This window comes from Tachypleus tridentatus, chromosome 13 (assembly GCF_004210375.1).
Source record: "Tachypleus tridentatus isolate NWPU-2018 chromosome 13, ASM421037v1, whole genome shotgun sequence".
In the NCBI taxonomy this organism is placed as follows: Eukaryota; Metazoa; Arthropoda; class Merostomata; order Xiphosura; family Limulidae; genus Tachypleus; species Tachypleus tridentatus.
Window position 1 is genome coordinate 75536464 of NC_134837.1, and position 27959 is coordinate 75564422.

The 27959-nt window shown below is 34.0% G+C and overlaps 1 protein-coding gene across 1 annotated transcript; it reads left to right on the forward strand.

The window, feature by feature from the left end:
• On the forward strand, window positions 1-27313 carry LOC143236572 (sodium- and chloride-dependent GABA transporter 2-like). The gene is made up of 14 exons (XM_076474870.1): window positions 1-138; window positions 538-929; window positions 1117-1248; window positions 7773-8049; window positions 9532-9664; window positions 11616-11750; window positions 13940-14043; window positions 14701-14825; window positions 16885-16997; window positions 18390-18527; window positions 22274-22376; window positions 22790-22890; window positions 26655-26825; window positions 27018-27313. The coding sequence occupies exons 2-14, from the start codon at window positions 749-751 to the stop codon at window positions 27138-27140; spliced, it is 1836 nt and encodes a 611-aa protein (XP_076330985.1). The 5' UTR covers window positions 1-138; window positions 538-748; the 3' UTR covers window positions 27141-27313.
• The last annotated feature ends 646 nt before the right edge of the window (window positions 27314-27959 follow it).

Below are 27959 nucleotides of genomic sequence, written 5' to 3' on the forward strand. Positions count from 1 at the left end.
TCTAACCGTACATAAACCAGTTTATGTTTGGCTGATAGTATTTTCTCTTGGACGTTTCCAGATTCTTCTCGTAGAGCTTACAAAGCTTACTCTACAGTATCGTATATAGATAGAAGTTCCATTTCAACGTACCGAAAAGTATAAATATTTGTTAATTATTTCCTCTCTGTGTGTGTGTTTTAAGCTTTAATACAAGTAATGTGACAGATCTCTACTACTGTATTTGAATATTGTTTTTGCTTTTGTTTGCACGATGTTAATATAAACACTCATCACTCGTCCCATTTAAATATTTGTTTGGTAATGTGGAATGAAGACTGAATTAGGTGTTGGAATTTCCAAAGTGTTTATTCTATGAACGTTATGAGTTGAAAAGTTAACTAGGACTGAGATCAGAAAAATATTAATCTGGCGAGTTATAAGATCTGGCATTTGATAATATTTTGTATTTTAATGTTATACACCAATATGTATTAATTGAAAAGAACTGAATGTGTATATATAAATATATATATAAATATCTTCCTTTTTTTTCAGTTATTCTGAAATTCATGAATATCATACTTCCGACTGGAAAATACTGGAAAAAGTAAAGCGTTTACAGTCGGTCTTTAGTTTTACTTGTAAAGAAAGAAAAAAAGTTAAGCGAGGAAATGTGTTGATTAGGTCAAGAGACTGGAGATCTCTTTGTAATGTGTGGTTTGTGATTCTAACTCAATTCAACTCAAGTGTTCACGAAACTCCAACTATGAGAGAAGATTCTGCAGATGATTTTGTTGTCCATAAGTCTGCTTTACCCAAGGAAATCAAATTCCGTGGCAGGGAAAGCTGGTCAAATCCAAAACAGTTTGTGCTGTCCTGTATAGGATATGCTGTTGGTTTGGGGAATGTTTGGAGGTTCCCTTACCTCTGTTACAAAAATTGGGGAGGTAAGCCAATAGGGTGGATTGCACGAAATCTTATGGCTTAAGAAAAAATATTTAACGCAGTAATCATATATATTTTATCAGTGATATCTAACACTTAAAATACATGTTACGGTACTACCTTCTATTCCTTGTTTTTATTAATGTAAAATGACTGCTGATTATCATGAAATGTTTCAAACTTCTACAGGTGCCTTTCTTATTCCATACGTTATCAGCATTGTTATCGGCGGAATTCCTGTATTTTTTCTGGAAATAGCTCTTGGACAGTATTCGAGTCAGGGAGGAATAACGGTATGGAACATTTGCCCACTTTTCAAAGGTGAGTAACATATGATTATTTTCCACAGAAATATAAAACATGGAATAAATTACTTCTTCCAATATCATTATTAAGCCTTTCTCAACCGCTGAATTCCAGTTAATTAAATGAAACCAGAAAACGCGCAAACTATTTCAGACTATCCACTTACTGAATGAATACATTGAAATGTTATTTTTGTTTTCTCTACAGCTTAGAAAGTTTACACACCGTCAGTAACCTGGTGAGTAGCGAAGTTACTATCAGATACGTCATTTGTAAAAGCGGTATTTTTATTTTTTTTTATTTCAGAGAGCTGCTTCTGCAAGAGTTTCGTAATTAACGTTTATACTTGTACTTAAAGTGATCGTTCTCTAAATCTGACTAAACAAAACGTGGGAAAACATTTTAAAATGTTAAACGTTAGACCACGATCTCATTGTCACCTCTACTTTTGTAACATAATGAACCATCCAGAAAAGTCTGATAGGCAACGAATATAAATCGAACAAAGACTCTGGTTGTTGTTTGTTATTAAGCACAAAATTACACACAGGGCTACCTGGGCTTTGCTCACCATGGGTATTGAAACGCGGTTTCTTGTGGTATAAGTCTCATGACACACCACAATATTAACACAAGGATATAGTTAGTGTATTGTCTTCCCGTGTTTCATTGATGAGTTCAGAGACCTGTGAAGATCGTTTGTTGTGTAGATTTGTGTTAAAGAAGTACTGTATCTAATGACTAAAAGTTGATGTCTTTAACTTTGAAAACTGTATTACTTGTAGTTTTTTTGCCTTAAATATATAATATACCATGAGCTTCTTGTAAAAAAAAATACCGTAGAATAGTGTTGATGGTATTTGTGTGTAAATTTGTTTTCGTATCATTTAATACCGTAATCATTGTAAACTATTGTTTTTTTTTATGGTTTGGTTTGAATTTCGCGCTATGCTACTCGCGGGCTATTTGCGATAGCCGTCTTTAATTTAGTAGCATAAGACTAGAGGGAAGGCAACTAGTTATCACCATTCACTGCCAACTCTTGGGCTACGTTTTAACCAACAAATAGTGGGACTGACAATTACATTATAACGCCCCCACGACTGAAAGGGCGTTGATATTTGGTGTGACGGAGATTTTTTTTATGAATTACGTTTATGGAAATATAAAATTATCGAACTATAGATGTTCACTCTGATGGTAAAGGTATTAACTCTCAAGAATATTGTCAGCACGTGCAGGCTGTATTAAGATCTCAGTTCACTGTGATTTATAAGGACTTAAGCCTAGAAACAATTAGATCCAAAGGTTGGTGGTTTCAATATTTGTTGTGAAACAACAATACTGTTGAGGTAGATTGTTGTAACTAAAATATCGCGGCAAGTAGTATTATTTATTAATGTATTCTTTACATATTGTTCGAAGTTTAACTTAACAAAAGTCAGTGTTAAACAATGATTGCAATTTAATTGAAAAATGTTACACGTTAATAGTGTATTGATAGCAGGAGTCGTTGATACGCAAACTTCTCTGATTATAAGCGGAGAAAACAATTGAAAACGTACTTTTATAACAGAAATATTGGGGAAAATTTTTTGTTGAGTATTCTCTGAGGAGTAAACTTTTTCTATCATTTATTTTTTATCGAAAATTTGGTAATCAGTAACTGCACTGTCTCACGATATTCCTTATGTCGCGCGCTTTATTACTGCCACAGACTCCGCTCATTTTTAACGCAGTTTGGTTTAGATGTTTGTTATCGAGTGTGCGTTGTTTTGCATGCGCTTTCAAACACATTTTTATTGTGCAACTATCAAGTGTTTAAATATATTTTGTTTTTAATCACATAATAGGGATAAGTGGATAATTTGAAAACGAAACAATCCAGATGATGGTGAACACTGAAAATAAAGACGATATAATTGATTCTGGCTTTACTGACGAAAAGAGAATGGCACGTGACTGGAAAAACGTGAAACAAGAATTTAATGAAAGTTGGGAGTTGAAATTTACAGTGATTGAAGCAAATAATAAGCCAGTGTGTCTTTTGTGTAGTAAAGTCTTTAGGAATAATAAAGTATACAACCTTAAGCAACACTTTAACAATTTTCACAACGAATTTGATGTACAATTTCCAGTTGATAGCAAAAATAATATGAATGAAATTAATCGTTTGAAAGCACAAATTCATGAACAAAAGGGAGACCTAAAAAGATTTTTATCACGATGATAGAACTAGTTACGTTAGCTAGCTATAAAGTAGCTTGGATTTTAGCTCAAATCATTTTCTGATGCTGAACTAGAAATAGAAATGATTATTGTGGTGATTGAAACTCTTTTGGAGAATTATGATTCAAAAATAAAAGATGATATTCTTCCAAAGATAAATAATTTGCAATTAAGTCGAAGAACAATTGTCCGCAGAATGCTGGAGTTAGTGAAAGAATTGGAAAATCAGTTGCTTGGACAGCTAAGAGACTGCTTGTATTTTTCTTTAGCACTGGATGAGTCAACAGATGTTAGTGACACTGCACTGTTGATATTTTGTGTTCGAAATGTAACTTCAGATCTTCAAATGAGGTAAGAAATGTTTGGTATTTGTGGATTACGAGATTGAACATGTGGAAAAAACATCTTTGAAAATTTTCTTAAAATGTCAAAAAAATCCAATCTAGATTTAAAAAACTTGTTTCTATCACAACAGACGGTTCTCCCACCGTGTATGGGGCAAAATTAGGATTTTTTCTCTTTTAAAGCAGCATTTACTTAATAACGTGAAGTCCACGATGCCGTCTTTTCATTGCATTTTGCGTCAGAAAAATTTATCAGATGTCTAAAAGTGATGAATTGAAAAATTTGATGGACATTATTGTAAAAATTGTGTATTATATTAGAAGCGGAAGCTCTCTCATCCATCAACAGTTTGTTGAATTTTTGAAGAAAAGCAGTGACTGTACTTTTGATGATCTTACTGATTTTGCAAATATAAGATGGTTAAATAGAGGAAAAGTCTTGAAACGATTTACTTCCTTATTTCCTCAAATAAAAAAGCATCTTGTTGAAAAAGGTAAGATTGAAAATTTCCCTGAAATTGAAACTTTGTCATGACAGTGTGATTTGTACTTTCTGTGCGACATGATGGCTCACTTGAATAATTTGAATACAAAGCTTCAGGGAAAAGGTAAAATAATAAGCGAGCAATCACAGTCTATTCATGAATTTCAATAAAAGCTAAACCTCTTTGCAGAACAATTACAAAAGAATGATTTGACACATTTTGCAAAGTTGAATAGTTTTCTACAAAATAATAAGGACTATGATTTCTCTGATGCTAAAAATGATCTCTGTGTAAACTGGATCAAAAATCTATTTCAAAAATTTGAATCACGTTTCTCCGAATTTAAAAATTTGAAATTGATATTTGAATTTTTGTATGATCCATTTCAATTTGATTTAGAAAATTTTGGTAAGGAAATTACATCTTTTTGTCTTTGGATAAGTGTGGATTTGAAGACAAGATGCTTACCCTGCAAAGTGTAGAACACATAAAAGGTAAACAAAAATTTTCCATCAGAGAGATGTGGCTCACAATTCTGATAAATGAGAGTCTTCCAAAGTTAAAGATAGCAATTTGAAAATTATTTTCCATGTTTGGATCCACATGGGTATGTTAGTCAATATTTTCTACGCTAGATTTTCTCAGGTCTAGATACAGATCTCGGCTTACTGACATAAATTTGGAGGCAAAGCTAAGATGCTCATTAAGCACAGATATGAAGCCAAATTTTACGAAATGTGTTGATGAAAACCGCTATCAGTTTCACATTGAAGGTTAGTTTAAATGCAAATATTTTGATTAAACTAACATCTTTAAATTTTATTTCATTTTTGAATAGTGTGGCCAACGTTGTTTTCATTAGCCATAGTTGTGGCCACTATGAAAATAAGTTGCACACCCCTAAACTAGGCTATCTGGTATTTTGTATTTGGATATACCAATTTTATAAAACGTAAAAACAGAATTTTAAGTAATTAGAACAGTTAAGTGGGCCGGTGAAACTACTCACGTATGAGGTTAAGTACATGGACGTTTGAACCAATTCAGTGCCCGTGCGGGGCATATCAATTACTGCGACGTTAAATATAGGTTGGTAAAATCCATTCTTTGAATCCTTCAACCGGATGGTTGCATAAAAAATGATAAACTGGTCAAATTCTTTGGTAAGAGACAACATAACAAGCAATCCTTTCCAAACCTGGGTACTCTGGGCAACTACTAAAACTCAACGGGGTGATGGGTGGTTTCGAGTGTCTATAAGGATACTAGATTCACAAACGGAAAAAAGTCACACACAAAACCTTAACACAAAAATACTGCTGTCTGAGGCGGGGCTGTGATTGGCGTCAGATCTATTCCCTAAATACCCTTCACTTTGAAAGGCTTGCTACCACCTACACCCACCCCATCTCTACTCATATAGTGACTTCACTGTGGCTTCCTTCTCCTAATTTAATTTGTGAGTGGTTTAATGAAATTTAAAAATGCTGCCACCTCACACACGCGTTACTCTTTTAATTGTATAGTTAACACTCATTTTGCACGTCTGCGAAACTTAAGCCTAACCATTAGTGATCTAGATTCCTTAGTTAATTTATTAATGAGAATTTAAATTCATTTTAACTTATTTTGATTATTTTGTCTTAAACAATGATAATAAAAATTAATCACGAAACGTTTGACTTTAGATGTTTTAGAAGTACTGTTCAATCATTAGAAAACGTCTGTATAGTGTGGTTGCCTTCTCATTTCTAAGAATCCATCACATACATCTAGATAATATTCTGGATGAAATCTGTTTAATTAATTAAAAAAATTAACGTGAGTTAACTTGATTTCGAAGAACTTTTGCCACAGGTTAACCTTATGACCATATAAGTTTATTAGTCTTATTGCCAGCTAGAAACACAACTCGTTTTTTCAGAGAACACTGATCCATGTGCATAACAGCTTTCGTCTCGTCGCTCTGATGATGTCACAGCGTAAACACCAATTCAGAAAACGCAGTTTTTTTTTAGCATGGAAGTTTTCAGGTCTAAAAAAAGCGTTCTAGCACAAGGACATGAAATAAATTTGTTTCTCTTATAAGTAGCAAAAAAATATCAAGTGTTTTTTCCTTCGAACTTTTAACAAAAGTAAAGGTTTTTTGACGTAGTAAAATACACCGATATATAGAATGGTCTAGGAAAATATACTTAATAGAAAGTTTATTTCTGTTTTAAATAGACAAGACGTGCATTTTCTGATACTTTTACCTTGTTACTGATATAAAAAAAGTTATTTTGACCTTGAAAGTAAAACAACAAACAGTCCAAGGAAACTCGATGAACCTTTTCTCTGGAAGTTTGCCACATTGCACACACACATACAAGACGTTTGAGATTGTGCCAAAAAAATCGAGTCCTGAGGGAGTGGAGGCTCCTAACGCATGCGTCATAACTAAATTAAGCCCGATTCACAACTAATTTTTCAAATCTTTCAAATTTGAAGGTTAAGATTCAAAATTTGGGCAAATTCCTGAAATGTATACAAAATTATATAAAAAAGCTGCACAATGGGCTATCTGGTGATATGCGAAAGATCTCATCGGCAGCTTCATACAATGGAAAAAGTTAATTTGTCAGTTTAAATGTTGTTCTACCATCTACTTTTCACTATGAGAGTTCTCATACTCATCCACTATTTCATAAAATTACAGTTGCCGCTTGCTGCCCTTAGTACCTTATTCGCTAAATTTTGTTCTAAGAAAAATCTTGTGACAATAATGTTGTTAATTATACAACCTGTCTAGGTTGTATAATTTTTATTTACTATATACAGATATGTAATCACACTTTATTTAATTAGACGACGGCATGTCGCCCCAGAAGGCAGTCATAGCGTCACGGACAACATGCTTAATACAATTTTAAGGTGCAATGCCACCTCCCCAAACAAATTACGCCTAAAACACACACAATGTGAATTAATATGCGAATAATTTTTCCAACTCAAAAAGTTACTATTGTTATAAAGCTAGACATATTTCCTGGTACGGTTAGAATATATAATATACAAGGATTTAAAGTTGACGAAGACCCACAATCTTTCAGTTAAAATCAGTGTCTGTTTTCACGAAGAAGGTAGTTATAGAAACTAGATTCACAGTCATCTGATTCGACCACGTGCCTATCAACAGCCTCATTGCTGTCCCTATCTCCCAAAAGTAGTATTGAGATTGACTTCTGTGGAAAGTCTTCAAAGATGTGGAATCTGTGAATCACCTTGTCGTTCTGTGCAGAATGGTGCTACAAGAGAACTGACAGCATTGAGCAATAATGCGTAGTAAAGACCATCAGACTGAACAAGTGCGATGATGGTATAAGTAGCTTCACGAACAGCAAGGGGCGTGGCTACATCGTGCGATTAACCTGGGGTGAAGATTAAACATCTTTCACTCGAATTAAACAGTATTACATTTTCACGTTATTTTCTATTTCAGGAATAGGTTTTGGTACAACAGTTATTTGCTGTTTATCCAACATTTATTATATAATCATAATGGCCTGGGCTCTTCTCTACTTATTTCATTCGTTAACCACTGAGCTACCTTGGTTTTCCTGTCACAATGATTGGAACACTCCAAGGTGTTGGGTGTTTCACAAATACGGAGAAAACAATAGTGTCCTCAACGAGACATCAGCGGTATCTTTCCACTTTCTAAACGTTTCCAATGGCACATCCGACGAAAAAGTGGATCCTGTAACTGAATTCTGGGAGTGAGTTACTGTTACCAAATTATCTTTTTAACATTTGTGTGTGTAACCAAATATGTCTGATATTGAGTATTTCTTTTTCAATAAACATAAGAATGTTCATATTTTGTTTCTTTTTTACTTTGAATAGTTATTATTTGTTTAATGTTAAGCAAATACGCACATTTCTGTAGAGTTATGTTTTGTGTGTATGCATGTTTTCAAGACATCTTACAATATTTTGTGCAGCAGAACATAATGTTAAAAATAAACTTATAATCAGTAGAAGGGCTGCTGCATTCTCTTTGGTCAGTAATTAAAATTTAGAGATAGTTTATTTGTTTGAACTTCGTGCAAAGCTACACGAGGGCTATCTGCGGTAGCTTTCCCAAATTTAGCAGTGTAAGACTAGAGGGAAGGCAGCTAGTCATCACCACCCACTTCCAACTCTTGGGTCACACTTTTACCAGCGAATAGTTGGATTGTCCGTCAGATTATAACGCCTCCACGCCTGAAAGAGCGAGCATGTTTGGTGTGACGGGGATTCGAACCGTCGAATTACGAGTCAGGTGTCTTAACCACCTGGCCATGCCGGGCCGTTAGAAATAGCAGCAAATAGTTTTAGTAAGTTAGGCATACATACAAAGCGTAAAAAACTGATCATTTAGGTGACTTCTATTATAAAGGTATATTCGTCCAATACTATCTCGGAAAGATCCCTCAGAGTAGGAGACTTAGTTTGGTCCTAAATTATAAACTAAACTTAAAGTAATCTTCAATATAAAATAATATACACATAAAAATGTATCTTTAAATTAGCTGTGTTCATTCGATTCTAAATACAGCATAATTGTTATAAATTGTCATTATACTATTCTACAATAATCCCAAAACTCGGAGTAATTGTACAAATACTGATAGTGAACTCATAAAAATATTTTGCAATATGCAGCTTTACGTGTTTTCGAACCTCCACATTTATTCGTAACTAAATCAGCTTGCATATAGAATGTTATCTAAATATTTATTATACACTCTAGTTATTATAGAAAATCCGTATGGACCTTATTTGTCTAAAGATTTAGAGTACAAATTAATGTTTATATCATTTTAAAATTAATTAATATATTTGTGTTTTTTTAAATCTTGGTGATATACGTTAGTTGACACAACTGATTATATGATTTAATTTACTATTTAATAGATAGTGTAAACCTTCTATTTACTCATTAATTATTGATCGAAGTGATTTCGTAACAACGTAAAATACCACAAACAAAATGTATTGTTTCTATGTTATTCAAGCAAGACGGTTAACTGTAGTTGTTCATTAACTGCGTATTCAGTAAGTAACTTATTCTTCGTAGCTTTCAATCATTGGCATTTGGAGAAACCAAAGTGACCTAGTCTTACTTTGTGTTTTCTTGTAAATTGACTAATAACCTTTAGCCCAACGTGATTATATAGAAGACGATTATAGAATAAATTCGGTTTCCTTCTCCACAGGAGGAAGATTTTGAAGATATCCAACGGTATAGACGAAATAGGAGCTGTCAACTGGGACTTGGCTTTATGTCTATTACTGGTGTGGATTTTGTGTTATTTTTGTATCTGGAAGGGTGTGAAGTCCACAGGAAAAGTAAGATAATCACTTTTTTTAAAACTCAAAGGTACTCGAGGGCTATCTTCGCTAGCTGTTCCTAATTTAGAAGTGATAGATTATAGAGAAGGAGACAGGTCAGCACGACCCATCACCAATTCTTGCGCTACTCTTTTGTCAACGGAAAATGAGATCGACTGTCACATTATAACGCCCTCACGGTTGAAAGTGAGATGATGTTCGGTGACAGGGATTCGAACTCGCGACACACAATTTGCAAGTCGAATCCCCTAACCACCAATTAAAAACTAGTTAAAATGTAAGATACATTTATAATTCTTGTGATCCACGTCAAACCAAGCCTGCTCGCCCTATCAGCTATGGGTGCGCTGTATGTTATGATTAATCCTACTATTCGTTGGTAAAGGAGTAGCCCAAGACTTGGCTGTGAGTGGTGATGACTAGCTACCTTTCCTCTAATCTTTGACTGCTAAATTAGGGACTGCTAGCGTAGATAGCCCTCGTGTAATTTTAAAAGAATAAATCAAATGCGGGCTGCAATATGTGTCTGTTTGTTTTCTTATGTCAAAGTATCTACTGAGTCCACCGAGGGGAATCGAATCCATGATTTTAGCGTTATAAATCTTTAAACTTACTGCTGTACTAGCGGATGACGCAATATACGAATAGGAATATTAACTTTTCGTTGCTGTTGTTTAACACAATTAACAACAGGGCTCAACATACTTAGCTGATTTGAAAATTCTGTTTTCTGGGGTAGAAAGATAATAGATTGTTCGACTGCATCTGTACCACAGAGCTAAACCTCACGAAAGTCTTAACACAATCTTGAATTACCTATATCGGCAGTTATTTTCTAATAATACGCAGTCAAGGGGATATTAGCTTCTGGTTTGTAACAACTTATACTAGTGCATTTACTATTCCTTTTGTTGGTTATGACCAATACCACAGAGGAATGATAATTCAGAAGCATGGCCAAACATATATAAGTCTTAAGATGACACTGTAGTACATAACCGTACAGTTTAAGTTAATTTTAATGGAAGTTTATTGTACACATCCTGTTTACAAGAAGGTTAGCTAAATGCACAACACCTACAAAAAATTAAAAGATACATTATTTTCCATACATGAAAGGATAAAATATAGCTGTTTTCCTCCTCCCTTACCTAAGGATCTTCCTCTGCACAAAACAAATTGAAACAGCTACAACAGCCTCGAGACCACGTATGACGACCGTTGACCATGGTCAGGATGCCATGACATATACAGAATTAAAAACTGTATTACAATCAGTTAAAATTAGATTGATTATATAACTGAAATTAAGATTACAAGATTGAATACAAATGAATATGGAAATAATTTTAACCACGATAAACTAAAGATAATTAAACAGAATCATATGAATCTAAACCTAAAATTGTGACAAATCGAATTAGCAATTTCAATAAAGAAGACTAGCATTTGATAGTGACGTTACAGAACAAGCATTTAACTTTTTAGCTTTACAATATTTAAACCTGAATGTGTGTGTGTGATTTTTTTTGTAGCAAAGCCACATCGTATTATCTGCTTTGTCCACCAAGGGGAATCGAAAACCCTAATTTTAGCGTTTTTTAAGTGACCATTCTCTTAATTTCTAAACTTCTGTTTTTAAGAACACTTTTAATACCTAATCTGTGACTTAAATGTTTTATAATCCCAATGGGGCGACAGTGCTAAAATCCAGGATTCGATTCTTCGTAGTGAACACAACACAGCTCAATACGACTTTACTAAATCTATAAAGAAAACGAACCACACTTTGAAAATTGTTCTTTCTTGCAATCAGTTTTATATCGCAACTAATATCTCATGTACCTGGCACAGTTGATTGGAGTTTGAGCTGTATTTGGCATTGCTTACTTGCGTCTTACTTATCACACTCAAAGTGTTTATTCATCGTGAGTTTTTTTTATTTCAGGTCGTTTATATCACTGCTACTACTCCCTACCTTGTGCTCACTGTGTTGTTGATCAGAGGGGTAACACTGCCAGGTGCACTTGACGGAATCATTTTCTTCTTGAAGCCTGATTTTTCACGACTAGCTGAGGGACAGGTAATCTTTCTTTATATTTGATTTATTTCTTTTATGCTGCTTAAACAACTCGCCTGTGAGAAATATGATTTTTAAAATAGGGTTCTATAGTTTTTGAACTCCTAGAAAATCAAATAAAAAATATGGTACTGTAAATCCTGTGATGATGACTGCTTTTAAGATATGGTTCCAGAAAGTTCTTGAAATTTCAGTTATAGTGATAAAATACTCAAGTGAAATATCACCCCATTTCCACTGGCACAGCGGAATGTCTACGGACTTACAATGTTGTTGGTAGCTTAGCAGTAATAGATTAGAGGTCAACATAGCTCATCGTGACATTTTGGGCTACTCTTTTTACCAATACATAATGAGATTCATTGTAGTATTATAATACCATCACGGATAAAAGGGCGAGCATGATCAGTGAAGGGAATTTGAACCTGCGAACTACCGATAGTGATTCGAGCACCCTAACCATTACGCCATTCTTTTAAGAGATTGTTATCAAATATTAGGTTGTCCAGAAATAAATGTTGTTTTTGAACTGCGAAGTTTGGAACAGTATAAACCAGTGTTGTAAAACATGTGTTAATCAATGTAAGCACCATGCTGTTTATGTCCCAGGTGTAAAAATCATGTTTACATGGTCAATGAATCCCCTGAAAGCTTTTTCTGCAGCTGCTTGGTTTTGAAAGCGTTTATTGTTTAAAAAGTTATCAAAGTGCTTGAAAAAATGAAAATATGTGGAGGAAAGGTCTGGGGAATAGGGGGATTAGGTAGAACCTCGATTCCCAATTCGTTCAATTTTTGGAGCGTCATCCTAGCTTTACTGCAAGCTCACGTAAGGTTGTGCGAGGGTCTTTCTCAACTGCTTCCCTTAATGTGTTTTCATCTAAGGTTGGTTTCCCTCTACGAACTTCGTGGTCTTCAAGACTTTCATCTGCATGTAGAAAACCTTTGGAACCAACGCTAAACTGTACGTTCAGTAACAGATCATTGACGAATACCTGGTTGATGTTCCGTGTGGTTTTTATAGGTTTTCGTTCAAGTTTGAAGTCATAGAGGAAAATCAGACGAACGCCCTTCTTGTCCATGCTATGCTTCCTTAGGGGTTGCAAAACTTACTCTCAGTAGAGACGAAAGAGCAGACAATTAAGATACCTTGTAAGTGACAAACGTTGGATTAAACCAACCAACCAACGATAACTTACTCAGTATTCAGCTTCTAGATGCCATCGTGAGAATTCCGACATTTATTTATGTGCACCCAAATATTTAACTTAACTTAGCTATTCTATATTTCAAATATTCTATTAATAACTATTTGTTAATAATAGCAAAACAATATTGCTTAATGTCTTATTTGTCTTCCATGCACTTGCACATTTCTTATTTATATAAACAACCTTAACTTAATCAAAAAAACTTTACCTCATGTGTGTGAAAATGCAGTAATATTGTGGAAACAGGAGGGTTTATGAGTTAAATACATGAATATTCTCAGTGTAATTCAATGATTTTATTATGTTGGTACTCATCCACACTGATGTCCAACAATTGTTTGCCAAGGTTATCAGATTCAGGAATAACTTTAAAACACACAGTACAGGGAGAAAAGTAAACATTTGTGAGTGTATCGAAGAAATATTGTCAGTGTTATTTTATCTTATCTAGTTATAATATTCATTTCATAGACAATGTTTTATTGCTGGAGCTAGAGAAAATACAACTGCCCAAAAGAAGATGGGAACAAAAATCGTGAAGACTGCATCCTTTAAAGTCAGACAAAATGCCTAACTCAGTATCTTACAATTCTATATGCTACAATGATGTTAAAATATACATTAGAATTCCCTATATTTATAAGAGAAATGAACCCCAACACGTATTAACGCGCAGAAGTTTCCGTACCCCTCCTTAATATGAATATGATCTCACTTCATGAGGGCATAACAAAAAAAACAGGGTCAAGTAAGTATAAGGCTCAGTGTGCAATCTTTGTTGTCGTAGCATTTACCTGATTTTAAACTCAACTATACAAAATTTGACATACGATAGTATAGAACATGTTGCGATATACACATTCATAATACTAGCACGAAAAATGTATGTCATTTAAGAGGTGGTTGTCAACCAAAACGAGTCTTGTGAGTATTTAAATATTAGTTGAGATTAGTGATTTTAATTTCGTTCTGTTTTCTTACTAGGTTTGGATTGATGCAGGAACGCAAATCCTTTACTCTTATGCAGTGGCTTTTGGAGCCATGACTGCTTTAGGGAGTTATAACAAGTTCCATAACAACTTTTACAAGTAAGTGATTTAGGGAGTTATAAAAAGTTCCATAACAACTTTTACAAGTAAGTGATTTAGGGAGTTATAAAAAGTTCCATAATAACTTTTACAAGTAAGAGGAACTTGAGAAGCATGAAATTATTATTATTTTAGTAATTGGTACACAGTTTTTCTATATACTTGTCCTTTATCTGACGTTAAGTTTATATCTGTGTATGTGAGTTGTATGTTTTGTATATTTCTGTTAATTGTTCAAACTACGTTCATAATTGTCTTTTACTCTCTACATGTTCCCTAATAAGTTTTCGGATTAGCATAGGTTAAACCAGAGGTTTTGTCCCCCATTGTAGAAAGAGTATAAGTAACTTATTGAATAGTTTCGTTCTAAAATAAGCATTCTGTATTTTCTGTACAGTTTAAAACATTTTTTCCCTCTTCTATCACTATCCATTTATTAAACGATGATTTATTATGATTTAAAAATATACCATTGAAATGTTAACTGATTAAACAAATGTTTTTTTTTAGACAGTATATCTTCATTTACTACTGTAATAGCGTTGCATGTCTTTAGGCAGAGTTTGCCATCTTCTTCGTTCTTTTATTTATGTTAACATGTACAAATAAACAGTTATTGAATTTTCATAATTAACAGCTTCAACAATTAATTTTCAGACAGTGTATCTTCATTTCCTGTTGTAATAGCGGTACTAGCCTCTATGCAGGGTTTGCTATCTTCTCCGTTCTTGGATTCATGGCAAAAGAATCTGGTGTGCCAGTCAGCGAGGTCGCAGAATCTGGTTTGATATATTTTGTATCATTCTTTGAGATGGGCGCCCTATCTAGGTGCAGTTAAAAGAAACATATCATACGCAATGTGTTTGTCTGTGCGTTTCAAAATGTTTATCATTTTGTGTTATAAAAAAATTACATTGGCAGTAAATTTCATATAAAAACTAGGTCTTCAAACCTTTTTATAGTTCTAAGCCTTATAGGAAATCTCATTAAAACAATTAGAAGGTTTCTACAACTAGATGACATTTGAATACCTTGTAACGCCGGCGCGTTACACCTTGTTTAAATAGTAAAATGTGGGTTATTGCTCCATGGGTAGAAGATCTTGCAAGATTTTTACAATTACAAATAATATTAAACTCGGTTAAAAATCTAGAACTAATGCGTGTGTAAACAGATTCTACATGAAAGCCAACTAGCTATTTTAATTCTAGGTTTCTTTGCAAACGTGAAAAGTAATATTCACCAAATGTAAGAAATGTAATTTCACTTATATTTTTGAGCTAAGATTAAAATTTTCTTTAAAAAAGTAAAAACATACTGTTATGTAAATATTTTTCTGTAGTGATATGTTTTGCATTAAAACTGTTATTTTATTTCTGTACCTATGAAATTTATTGGGGACATATTTTTACCTTTTTATCGGCTCTTCTAGAGTTATTAATCATTACATTAAACCTGTGAAGAAAATCTTAGACTTACGAATGAACGGTTTGCTTCAAGAAAAAGTGAAGGAGATAACTTCACTTTACTTATTGAAACAAATAGGTATTAGGTTAATCTTAATATCTTTGCACAATTATATACCAAACGACACGTTAAAAAAGTTACTGAAACTTTTTGTTTTTATTAAACTTTTTTATTATACTTATCGCTGTTTTGAACAAAGTTACGAAGAGTTTGATACTAAGTATCAATATAAATTTGTTATTAGTTAAAATAAATTAAATAGAGCAAATAAAGAAAGTCTTAATTTAAAATAAATAAATATTATCTGAAAAATCTATATTTAGTCATTGATAACAATCAGGGGCGTAGATTTTTTTACACCCGATGGGGGTGATGATTTTAACAACCACTTATGTGGACTGTTCAATTTGCAAATTGGTTATCTCTGATTACGTGAACCTGAAAGCTGTAAAGAAATCAGTCACAGAGTAATCTTGTTGCCACGATACTTGGATGTATACTTAGGCCTACTGACTGATACTTACGAAGTTACGAACTATAACTTAGATCGAAAAGCTTAGAAGCTCGCCTATATTAAAGATGTTCATTTCGGCTACTGAAAAAGCCTACATCTAGGCCTAATTATGTAATTCGATTGGTAAGAACACGAGAATCACAAGAACAAACTCACAATTTGTAGGTCTGTGATGCAATAAAACAATTCAACAGACCAAACTGTAGGGGGGTTGATGATTGTATGCACCATACCCCCCACCTAAAATTAGGGGGGGTGTATACCCTCCATCCCCTCAGGATCTACGCTCCTGATAACAATTATAAGATGAAGAGTCAAACATACTTAAGAAATTTCGTTTTCCTCACACAACCTCGACTTCGAACCTACGTATTTCTGAAACATTCTCTTTAAAAAATGTTAAATTATAGTTTACTTTGTAGCTATTCATTGCATAGTGTCATAGTATTCAAAGTTTCATCCTGTAACATTTTGAAAATAACCTTAGGTTATTAAGATTCATTTAGTTGATATTTATGACTTTTTACAACAATTAATTATTGCATTTTTTCATGTTCTAGACTAGATATACACGACTGTTACGTTTAAGTATAATGTGAGTGTTAAATTTCGTTAATTTTAGAAGTGACAGTTTATTGTATTATTTTGCTTTGGTTATATGCTATACTATTTAACAATCACTCAAATACCTCAAACTACACGCCTTTATATGTGTATTAATTCCCAGAATAAACAATTTTATTAATAGCATTAGCATTTAATATTCTCGCTAATGTTTGGTTTTTAATCTTGACAAATGATTGATTTTTCTTCTACCTTTTGGTTTTTCATCGCTATTGATGTTTCATTATTATCCGTAGGACCTGGTTTAGCATTCATTGTTTATCCTAAAGCAATATCCGAAATGCCTTTATCTCCTTTGTGGTCTGTCATCTTCTTTTTGATGGTACTTATACTTGGATTAGACAGTCAAGTAAGTACTGGGTGATACAGTCTTCGTATAATGTTATCATGAGTTGTCCCTCGAGTTCACTTATGTATGATGTAACCTCACATTTTGTTAGAGTTAACTGTTGCATTATTGTAAAGGGGTAAGAAAATGATATTGAATATTTCGTAAGTTTACTCTTTATGTTAGTGATTCGTTTTGGTTATGAGACTTTTGGATCTCATTGGAAAAACAAAGTTATTATAGAAAAAACATATTTCATGTGAGTTACGAATTCTCTTATCAAATTATTTTCACAACTGAAAATTAAAAACATTAAAACTTTTATGGATTGATTGATTTTTTGTCCAGAATTAAGAACAAAGCTAAACAGTGAGGTGTCTGTGATCTGCTCTCCACGGGTATCGAAACCCGATCTCTAGCAGTGTGAGTCAGCAGACATTTTGCCACTGGGTTGTGTGAAGGATATAGAAGATACTACACTGATTCTCTCATCCATTCGACTTGTACTGACACACCATCAGACCAACAAGAAAATAAAAGATATTATACTATAAAAATTGCACAATACTTACAGAAGACACTGTCACTACATTCCTTTCAAGGACCTACCCATTACTTGATACAGACATGACAAAAACCTAAAAGAAATATTGATACACAGTAACTTTAAACAAAATCAAAATCCTAGTCCAGGCTCTCACACATGTAAATAAAACACACGTGTCACTTCCCACATTTTAACAGCACTACACAAATATGAGGAAAAAACAACAACATAACTTTCGAAATGATACAGTTCTTTATGTGTACCACTGAGTGTATCATTTATTATATAATTTGCAAAAGATGCAACAGCTTATGCATTATACAAACAGGCCACCAACACGGTTGTCGAGCAGGAGAACATCTAAATCATAATAAAGTGGGGAACCGCAATGGACTTTTCTGTTCTTGGACTTGTATAGTGTTCCAAGACACCTTTACAAACGAGAACGACTCGAAAGGAAATTAATCTACAATCTGGTATCCTTACAACTATTTGGTTTAAATGAATACTTAAGTTGTTTGTACATCTTAATTATTCTATAGAAATAAGAGGGTATTATTCTGATCTGACTGATATTTTAACAGGCTACTTATATTCTGGTAATAACTGATACACCACCAGTTCTGGTGTGTTTAGTGTTAAGTAAAAGGCAACATTTGAAATTCACTGCATAGAAATTTAATGTTCGATTTATTTTTTATGTCATAATGTAAGAAACTAAAGATTATCTAGTGGCTGTTGTTGTAATGTAGTTGTTCACATTGAACTTTTATTAATACTTCTTAAAATTTAGTTCTTTATACGTTTTATTATAAAAAATAGAAAAGATGTATGTAAATATATAAGTGTAATTTTTTTCTTTTCAGTTTGTTTGTGTAGAAGGTGTAATTACAGCTGTTGTAGATTCCTTTCCCGAAATACTAAGAAAAGGTTACAGGAGAGAAGTATTTATTGCTGTCTACTGCTTTGCTGCCTATTTGGTTGGGCTGTTTATGGTGACTGAGGTACATTTAATATTTGATTTTCCGTACCTGCGCATGGTGAGTGGGGTAAGTTTAATATTTGATTTTCCGTACCTGGGCATGGTGAGTGGGGTAAGTTTAATATTTGATTTTCCGTACCTGTGCATGGTGACAGAGGTAACTTTAATATGCAATTTTCAGTACCTATGTATGGTGACTGATATAACTTTAATATTTGATTTTCATTACCAGTGTATGGTGAGAGAAGTAACTTTAATATTTGATTTTCAGTACCTTTATAGATAAGTTTAATATTTGATTTTCGGTATCTGCGTATAGTGACTGAGGTAGGTTTAATGTTTGATTTTCAGTACCTGTGGATGGTGATAAGTTTAATATTTGATTTTCAGTACCTTTGTATGGTGACTGAGATGGGCTTAATATCTGATTTTTAGTGCCTGTTTATGGTGACTGAGGTAACTTTAATCTTTGATTTTCAGTACCTGTGTATGGTGAAAGTTTTAAGAACTTTTTAAGCCTTCACAACATTTTTAATGAAGAGAATAAATGTCCCTCATTTTCAAATGATCTTTACTATCGTGATGGTTAGGGATTAAAGTGAAGGTCTTAAACCTACTAAAGTTATTAAACAATTAAGAACTCACTGATTGACTCCATTTCTCCTATAGTTGACACATATATGTAACGAACAATCCTAAGAAACACTTGAACCTGCAAAGGTTAATATCAACATATATCCCATAATGCCTCAAACTAACTTGAACTTTATAATCCTTGTGTCGGTATTTTTGAAAGATGCATGAAACAACAACATGACATTTCAAGATATTCTCAAAAGCCTCAAATGAACAACGTGTTTCTTTCTTGATGACGAGAAACCCACTTGAAATAATAATGTATCTCAGGACGGCTGGTATGGGTATTAATACTTTTATTAATAAGCAAAAAACAACGTTTCGACCTGCCTAAGTCATCTTCAGGTTAACAAAAAGAGTTTGAATGTGACCTTTGACGAACATGTCTTAGGGACGAGAATATAAACGGGTACGGGATGGTAGGGGCGATGCAGGTGGATGTTAGGTTGTTAATTAGTATAGATATAGACGTGTTCTTTTATCTTGGTTTAATTTTGGTTTTAGTTGCTGTATAAGTAGGGCTTCTTTGAATTTGCGTTTGTTTATATTTGTTTCCCTACTTAATGTCTGGATGTTTTCTATGGTTATGTTGTGTTTATTTGAGTTGCAGTGTTCAAAACGTGTGAAGGTGTTCTTTTGTGTTCTTTGAATCTAGTTTCCATTTTTCTACTTGTTTCTTCAATATAGAAGTCGTGTCACCAGTTCTAGCCAACAATTTTATGACACAGATTGAATCACAAGCGATCAATTCAGCCTTACACCCATAACTATACTGGTACAGGTATATTGATGATACAATTGCTGGATTCACATCTACAGAACACACACTTAGTTTTTTTCAATCATGTTAACTCGATACATCCCAACATTAAGTTTACCTGTGAACAGAAAAAACTAACCAAATAGCATTTCTTAACCTCAAGATCACTAGAACTGATACACAATTCAAAACAGAAATCCACATAAAAATCATCCATACTGGATTATACATTGTCTGGGACTCAGCACTTGAAACAAAACAAAACAAAAACTCAACATATTAACAAACCAAATAAACACAGCCACAAAACTATGTTCATCCGATAAAATTAACGATGAAATCAACAAAATAAAACAACATTTCATTAATATAAACAATTGTCCCAAAAAAAAACATTGAAAAAATTATATGCATACACCCAGACCAAAAACAAACAAACAATAATAAATCCCAAAACATACCATATGTTCCCGACATCAGCGAAAAAATAACCAACATTTGGAAAATACTAATAACAAAACACAACATTCCAGTAAACACCAAATGTATTCAAAAACCAGGTACAAAACTAAAGTCCATACTATGTAAAAACTACACTGACAAACACAACACCAACATAATTTATAAAATACAATGCAACAACTGTCACGACTTCTATATTGGAGAAACAAGCAGAAAAATGGAAACTAGATTCAAAGAACACATAAAAACATCTCTACACGTTTTTAACATTGCAAATCAAATAAACACAACATAACCATAGAAAACACCCAGATATGAAGTTGAGAAACAAATATAAACAAACGCAAATTCAAAGAAGCCCTACTTATACAGCAACTAAAACCAAAATTAAACCAAGATAAAGGAACATCTTTATACCTGTACCAATTAGTAACCTGACATCCATCTACAACGTCTCTACAATCCCGTACCTGTTTATACTGTCGTCCTTAAGACATGTGTCCGTCAACATTCAAACTCTCTCCTTCTAAACCTGAAGATGGCCTAAGAAGGTCGAAATGTTGTTCTCTCTTTATCAATAAAAGTGTTAATGTCCATACCAGCCGTTCTGAGATACAAATGTGTTTCCTCGGCTTACACTTGTTCTTTTAAATATAACTTGCTGGAAAAATTTTCTTTGTTACGTGTACAGACGTAATATTCACGGGTAGAATCGATTTCACGACAAATCAGATAGATAATCGCCTTAATGGCAGAGTTCACACAGTAATTAACGTGTTTTCGTTGTTTTAAGAGAAAGCTAATTCAATTGAGATTTGTTTTTAGTGCGTAAAATGATAAAAATGAAAAACTAAACATGTTTTAAACAAGTGAACTGGATATTTATTTATTCAGTAAAACGAAAATCATTGCGTAAACTCACTGTGAACAGACAGACAATCCTCTTCTCTTCAGCTGTGTTGCCTTCTGTCTTGGGATTCAGTGTCCCAAAACCAAACACGGCGAACCTCCAATAAAAAGACAGATAGTTCTTATCGACGGATCACCGTAAAACTGGACCAAGAAAGCGTACTATAATCTAGAATGTATACCTGCTTTCTTTGTCTAATGAAAGGACTCAGTTGCAGGCAGTGGAGACATTACCTACTAAAGAGAACAATGGAAGAAATACCAAGAACAAAGTAACTTTAACAACTCTCTAGATCACGTGTTGCTCTCAGAACAGTACGAAGGTTGAATATAGGAATCACATGGTATGATTGCCTATCGCATTAATACTTTTCGTTTTAAAATTGCAAGGGTTGTACAATACTATAAGTGGTGACATGATTGTCGAAAATAAAGCAGAAAATTACCTAACATCATTTAGTAGCTAGAACAGCTTGTAAAATACATTAATATTTGACTATGAAAATAGGCCCGGCATGGCCAAGAGCGTTAAGGCGTGCGACTCGTAATCTGAGGGACGCGGGTTCGCATCCGCATCGCGCCAAACATGCTCGCCCTCCCAGCCGTGGGGGCGTTATAATGTGACGGTCAATCCCACTATTCGTTGGTAAAAGAGTAGCCCAAGAGTTGGCGGTGGGTGGTGATGACTAGCTGCTAAATTAGGGACGGCTAGCACAGATAGCCCTCGAGTAGCTTTGTGCGAAATTCAAAAACAAAACAAACAAACAGACTATGAAAATAAATTCTGTTTCTTTTTTATAAAATCTTTGAAAGACAATTTTACATGTAATTTAAAACTGCCAATAAGTTGACGTTCTTAATATCATTGTTGTAAACTTTAAGACGACGAAAACTAAAAACTATATATTTATATAGCACCTTCCTAGCGTCGTGGTTTTTATAAGAAAAAAAAATTATATTTGGCATATACACTTAAAAAAAACATTTATTTTTTGTTCTAGGGAGGAATGTATGTCTTCCAAATATTCGACTACTATAGTGCCAGTGGCATGACAATGTTGTGGTTTTGTTTCTTTGAATGTTTCGTCATAGCGTGGATATATGGTAACTATTTACTTCAAGCACTTTGTAACTTTGCTGTGGTAGAAAATTTTTAGAAGACTGTATTTAGGTGACTAATATACCAGTTTTTCTTTTTTTAAAGCTACACTCAAAATACACATGAATATGTCTATTATTTGTAGAGATTCAAATTTCAACAGAAATAAATTTTATTTCCTGTGGAAACTTTAAAACATTTACTGGAATAGTGAACAATAGATCTTGATGACGTTGTAAACGATACATTATACTGAAACATTAAAAACAAAAAATCTTCTTAATGCTATGAAAACAACTGTGTATGTTATAATGAATACAGGTAGGCTTGAGTTTTAATATGTTCAGACCATAAAAATGTGTCTGCTTAAGTCATAAGATTTGAGTGTCGATTCATTCAGAACATTTTTCATAATCAGGTGTGGACCGTTTCTATGAAAACATTCAAGATATGCTTGGATTTCACATCAACCCCTGGTTACGGTGGTGCTGGTGTTTTTTCACCCCTCTCATGACTACAGTAAGTGAAACATTCAAGGTGTTTTACTTATGGTAACATAGGACTTTAGGTTTGCCAGTGATTAATTGCTGACAGAAGTTTGGAGGTTGGTTTGCCAGTGATTAATTCCTGACTGAAGTTTGGAGGTAGGTTTGCCAGTGATTAATTCCTGACAGAACGTTTGGAAGTAGGTTTACCAGTAATTAATTCCTGACAGAAGTTTGGAGGTTGGTTTGCCAGTGATTAATTCCTGACAGAAGTTTGGAGGTTGGTTTGCCAGTGATTAATTCCTGACAGAAGTTTGGAGGTTGGTTTGCCAGTGATTACTTCCTGACAGAAGTTTGGAGGTTGGTTTGCCAGTGATTAATTCCTGACAGAAGTTTGGAGGTAGGTTTGCCAGTGATTAATTCCTGACAGAAGTTTGGAGGTTGGTTTGCCAGTGATTAATTCCTGACAGAAGTTTGGAGGTAGGTTTGCCAGTGATTAATTCCTGACAGAAGTTTGGAGGTTGGTTTGCCAGTGATTAATTCCTGACAGAAGTTTGGAGGTTGGTTTGCCAGTGATTACTTCCTGACAGAAGTTTGGAGGTTGGTTTGCCAGTGATTAATTCCTGACAGAAGTTTGGAGGTAGGTTTGCCAGTGATTAATTCCTGACAGAAGTTTGGAGGTAGGTTTGCCAGTGATTAATTCCTGACAGAAGTTTGGAGGTAGGTTTGCCAGTGATTAATTCCTGACAGAAGTTTGGAGGTAGGTTTGCCAGTGATTAATTCCTGACAGAAGTTTGGAGGTAGGTTTGCCAGTGATTAATTCCTGACAGAAGTTTGGAGGTTAGTTTGCCAGTGATTAATTCCTGACAGAAGTTTGGAGGTTGGTTTGCCAGTGATTACTTCCTGACAGAAGTTTGGAGGTAGGTTTGCCAGTGATTAATTCCTGACAGAAGTTTGGAGGTAGGTTTGCCAGTGATTAATTCCTGACAGAAGTTTGGAGGTTGGTTTGCCAGTGATTAATTCCTGACAGAAGTTTGGAGGTTGGTTTGCCAGTGATTACTTCCTGACAGAAGTTTGGAGGTAGGTTTGCCAGTGATTAATTCCTGACAGAAGTTTGGAGGTAGGTTTGCCAGTGATTAATTCCTGACAGAAGTTTGGAAGTTGGTTTGCCAGTGATTACTTCCTGACAGAAGTTTGGAGGTTGGTTGCCAGTGATTACTTCCTGACAGAAGTTTGGAGGTTGGTTTGCCAGTGATTAATTCCTGACAGAAGTTTGGAGGTTGGTTTGCCAGTGATTACTTCCTGACAGAAGTTTGGAGGTTGGTTTGCCAGTGATTAATTCCTGACAGAAGTTTGGAGGTAGGTTTGCCAGTGATTAATTCCTGACAGAAGTTTGGAGGTAGGTTTGCCAGTGATTAATTCCTGACAGAAGTTTGGAGGTTGGTTTGCCAGTGATTAATTCCTGACAGAAGTTTGGAGGTTGGTTTGCCAGTGATTAATTCCTGACAGAAGTTTGGAGGTAGGTTTGCCAGTGATTAATTCCTGACAGAAGTTTGGAGGTAGGTTTGCCAGTGATTAATTCCTGACAGAAGTTTGGAGGTTGGTTTGCCAGTGATTAATTCCTGACAGAAGTTTGGAGGTAGGTTTGCCAGTGATTAATTCCTGACAGAAGTTTGGAGGTTGGTTTGCCAGTGATTAATTCCTGACAGAAGTTTGGAGGTTGGTTTGCCAGTGAATAATTCCTGACAGAAGTTTGGAGGTAGGTTTGCCAGTAATTAATTCCTGACAGAAGTTTGGAGGTTGGTTTGCCAGTGAATAATTCCTGACAGAAGTTTGGAGGTTGGTTTGCCAGTGATTAATTCCTGACAGAAGTTTGGAGGTTGGTTTGCCAGTGAATAATTCCTGACAGAAGTTTGGAGGTTGGTTTGCCAGTGATTAATTCCTGACAGCATTAGACATTCTCAAAATTTTATCTTCATTATTGTATACAAAAAGAAACATGTAATGTTATTTTCAATGTGACTTATGAAGAAAAATTAAACTTTTCGGCTGGTTAAGTTGAAATATCTCACAACATCACAATTTGCGTGATCACGAGACAGCCTTCCAACAATCACCTGTCTTGACGTAAAGAGTCCACTCACTGTTTGTAATATGAGTTGCCATATGGTGATCTTTGTGATTCTTAAAAATCTGTGTTTTATCTCACACAAGTTTTACAAAACTAAACATCCGCATACGATCGACGTTTAGATTTAATTACGTTAAAACTATTATTTAACAGCATGCAGAAATTAGTATGCATGTGAAGTTAAACAGTATCACGTTTAACTAGTTGGACATCAGTTCGAGATCATGCAGGTTTGTTAATTGTGAAATTGTAATAGAAAGTAGAAGAACAGCGTGTAGAAAATTATATGTGTGTTTCGTGATTGTGTGCTTTCAGTTATAATGACACCAGTTAGAAAAAGCACAGATACATTATAGATACTTATTGAAACTGTGTTTGGAACATGATACACCACGTATGTGATTTAACTCAAAGATTTATAGTACATGTTGTAATTAATAGTATTTTATATATGTAGTAAAATATAAATGTGATAATACGTTACACTAAATAGTGTTTTGACATTGTTCATATGGTGAAGTCTACCCATATAAAACTCGTGTTAGATAATGTAACATGTATAATGTGTAATATTTTGTCAAACATAGAGACAAACTTGTGAAAGTATAAGTTTTAATTACTGCATAACGAACGTTTTATTGACGATGTAACATGTATGAAGTAAAATAAGCAAATGTATAAATTTTAATTATTTCATGAGGTCACCATTTTTAGGGCTATTGAATTAGAAATTTAAGCCTATTAAATCGAGATACTTTGAGACACAAATCAGTGACCCTAATAACACGCCTCTGGTGACGAGTTATAGAACTATTGTGTCATCGTCTTTGACGACATTCTCCCAACTCCTATTGCGTTAAATAAACACAAGAGAGACGCCCTCTGGTAGCATGATACACAAGTGCTCTAACTATTATGACTTATACTTTCCACAACAAAGTATTGGTGCTTCAGAAGAACAAATTTTCCATTTTCCATTACATAATTAATTTTTAAAACACTAATCTTTTTTAAAGTATGGCTATTCAATCTGTAACAGATATATATTCGAGTATCAGAATGTACTTGTTATGTATATATTATATAATTTTTTGTCTTGTTTAAGTCCTGTTACTGCATTATTATATTTACATTGTTGCAATGCCCTTGTCTTTCCAAAATTCATCTGTACTCTTTTGTAATGTTTCCCCGTCACACCAAATATGCTCGCCCTTTCAGCCGTGGGGGCGTTATAATGTGACGGTCAATCTCACTATTCGTTGGTAAAAGAGTAGCCCAAGAGTTGGCGGTGGGTGGTGATGACTAGCTACCTTCTCTCTAGTCTTACACTGCTAAATTAGCGACGGCTAGCGCAGATATCCCTCGAGTAGCTTTGTGCGAAATTAAAAAATACAAAACGGTTGTAATGTTTATAAGTTTTCCGTTTTGAGTTTTGAATGCGAGTTAGCTATACAGAACTAACTCAGGTTCTGGTGTTCACGTTTTGTGTTCATTAAGCAAGTTTTGAACTTCTCTCATTTTCTGCCTGAAAATCGATAGCTCAGGAGTTGAAAGTTTTTTTTAATAAATATTAAATGTTGAAATTAAAACGTGGTTATGTTTTATCTTGGTTATATTATTATCACCAGAGGTCGTGCTAATTTTCATTTAAAATGTTTTGTGTTCAGGGCATTTTCTTCTTCAGTTTGGTAACCAACAAACCGTTGACTTATAACAGAAGTTATCATTATCCTGAGTGGGCTATTGGTTTAGGCTGGAGCCTAGCTTTGTCTTCTATGTTATGTGTACCTCTGTATGCAATCTACAAGTTCAACACAATTAGTGGATCATTACGTCAGGTATGTTAAAACACCAATTTTTCTAGAATGTGTACGAATAAAAGACTAAATAAAACTAATTTGACACTTGCTGGACAAATGGACTTTGAATGTTCTAATATTTTTCGTTTCCTTATGAAACTTTAACCTCATTTAATTATTTCCATAGAATTAGGAAATTATTCAATGTATAACTCTTCTTTCCATTTCCAGAGATGGAAGGTACTAACTACGCCTTCCCTTACCCCTAACCTCCAAGGTTATAAGGAAGATGGTTCTCTTCAATGTCCATCGAGCTGTCACGAAGTCGAAAACAGTTATTCAAACTCTAAGTGATAGCTGTGAAGCGACCTCGACATGGGAAGTGATAACTTTAAAAACTGGAGACGTGCAACAAATCAATAATATGGAGACGAAAGCCTTGTTGTTTTACAATCAAGCTTTAGTGGGTTAAGAAATTATGGGAATTTTGATTGACACTGATTCAAAATAAATCGTTTGAATATTTATATGTTTTCAAGTAACATATGTATTTGAAAACTTTGAAAATCTGCTTTTCACTTTGAGCCATGTTTGAGCCCTAGGACATTGAATAACATTTTATTTATCAAATACTGAACAGTTTGTGGCACTGACATGAGTAATTAACGTGTGTGGTTTCTTATCCATAGAAATTGCACGAATAGAAAAAAAATTAACCTTTAAAACAGTTAATCTGCAGAATACAAATGAAATTAAAGAAACTTAAAATACAGAAAACATTTTTATTAATGGTGCAAACGTTAGACACTATTTACAGCATGTGAAATAAAGCTTTGCTATTTGTCTAATATTTAGTAATGGAAATAATAATCTACTATTTGTATGTTGTTGTTTTGAATTAAGCACAAAGCTAAACAATGGGCTATCTGTGCTCTGCCTACCATGGGTGTCGAAACCCGGTTTTTAGCGTTGTAAGTCCGCAGACATTCCGCTGAACCACTGGGGGTCTACTATTTGCAACATATTATACAATGCAAATAATTCTTTGCTATTGCAAAAGTAACTCTTGTATTTGTAATACATTATGCAATAGTAACAATACCGTTTTGAAATTATTGTCACAGTAAAGATACTCTGCTATTTGAAAGTTATTATACACTGGGTATGATACCA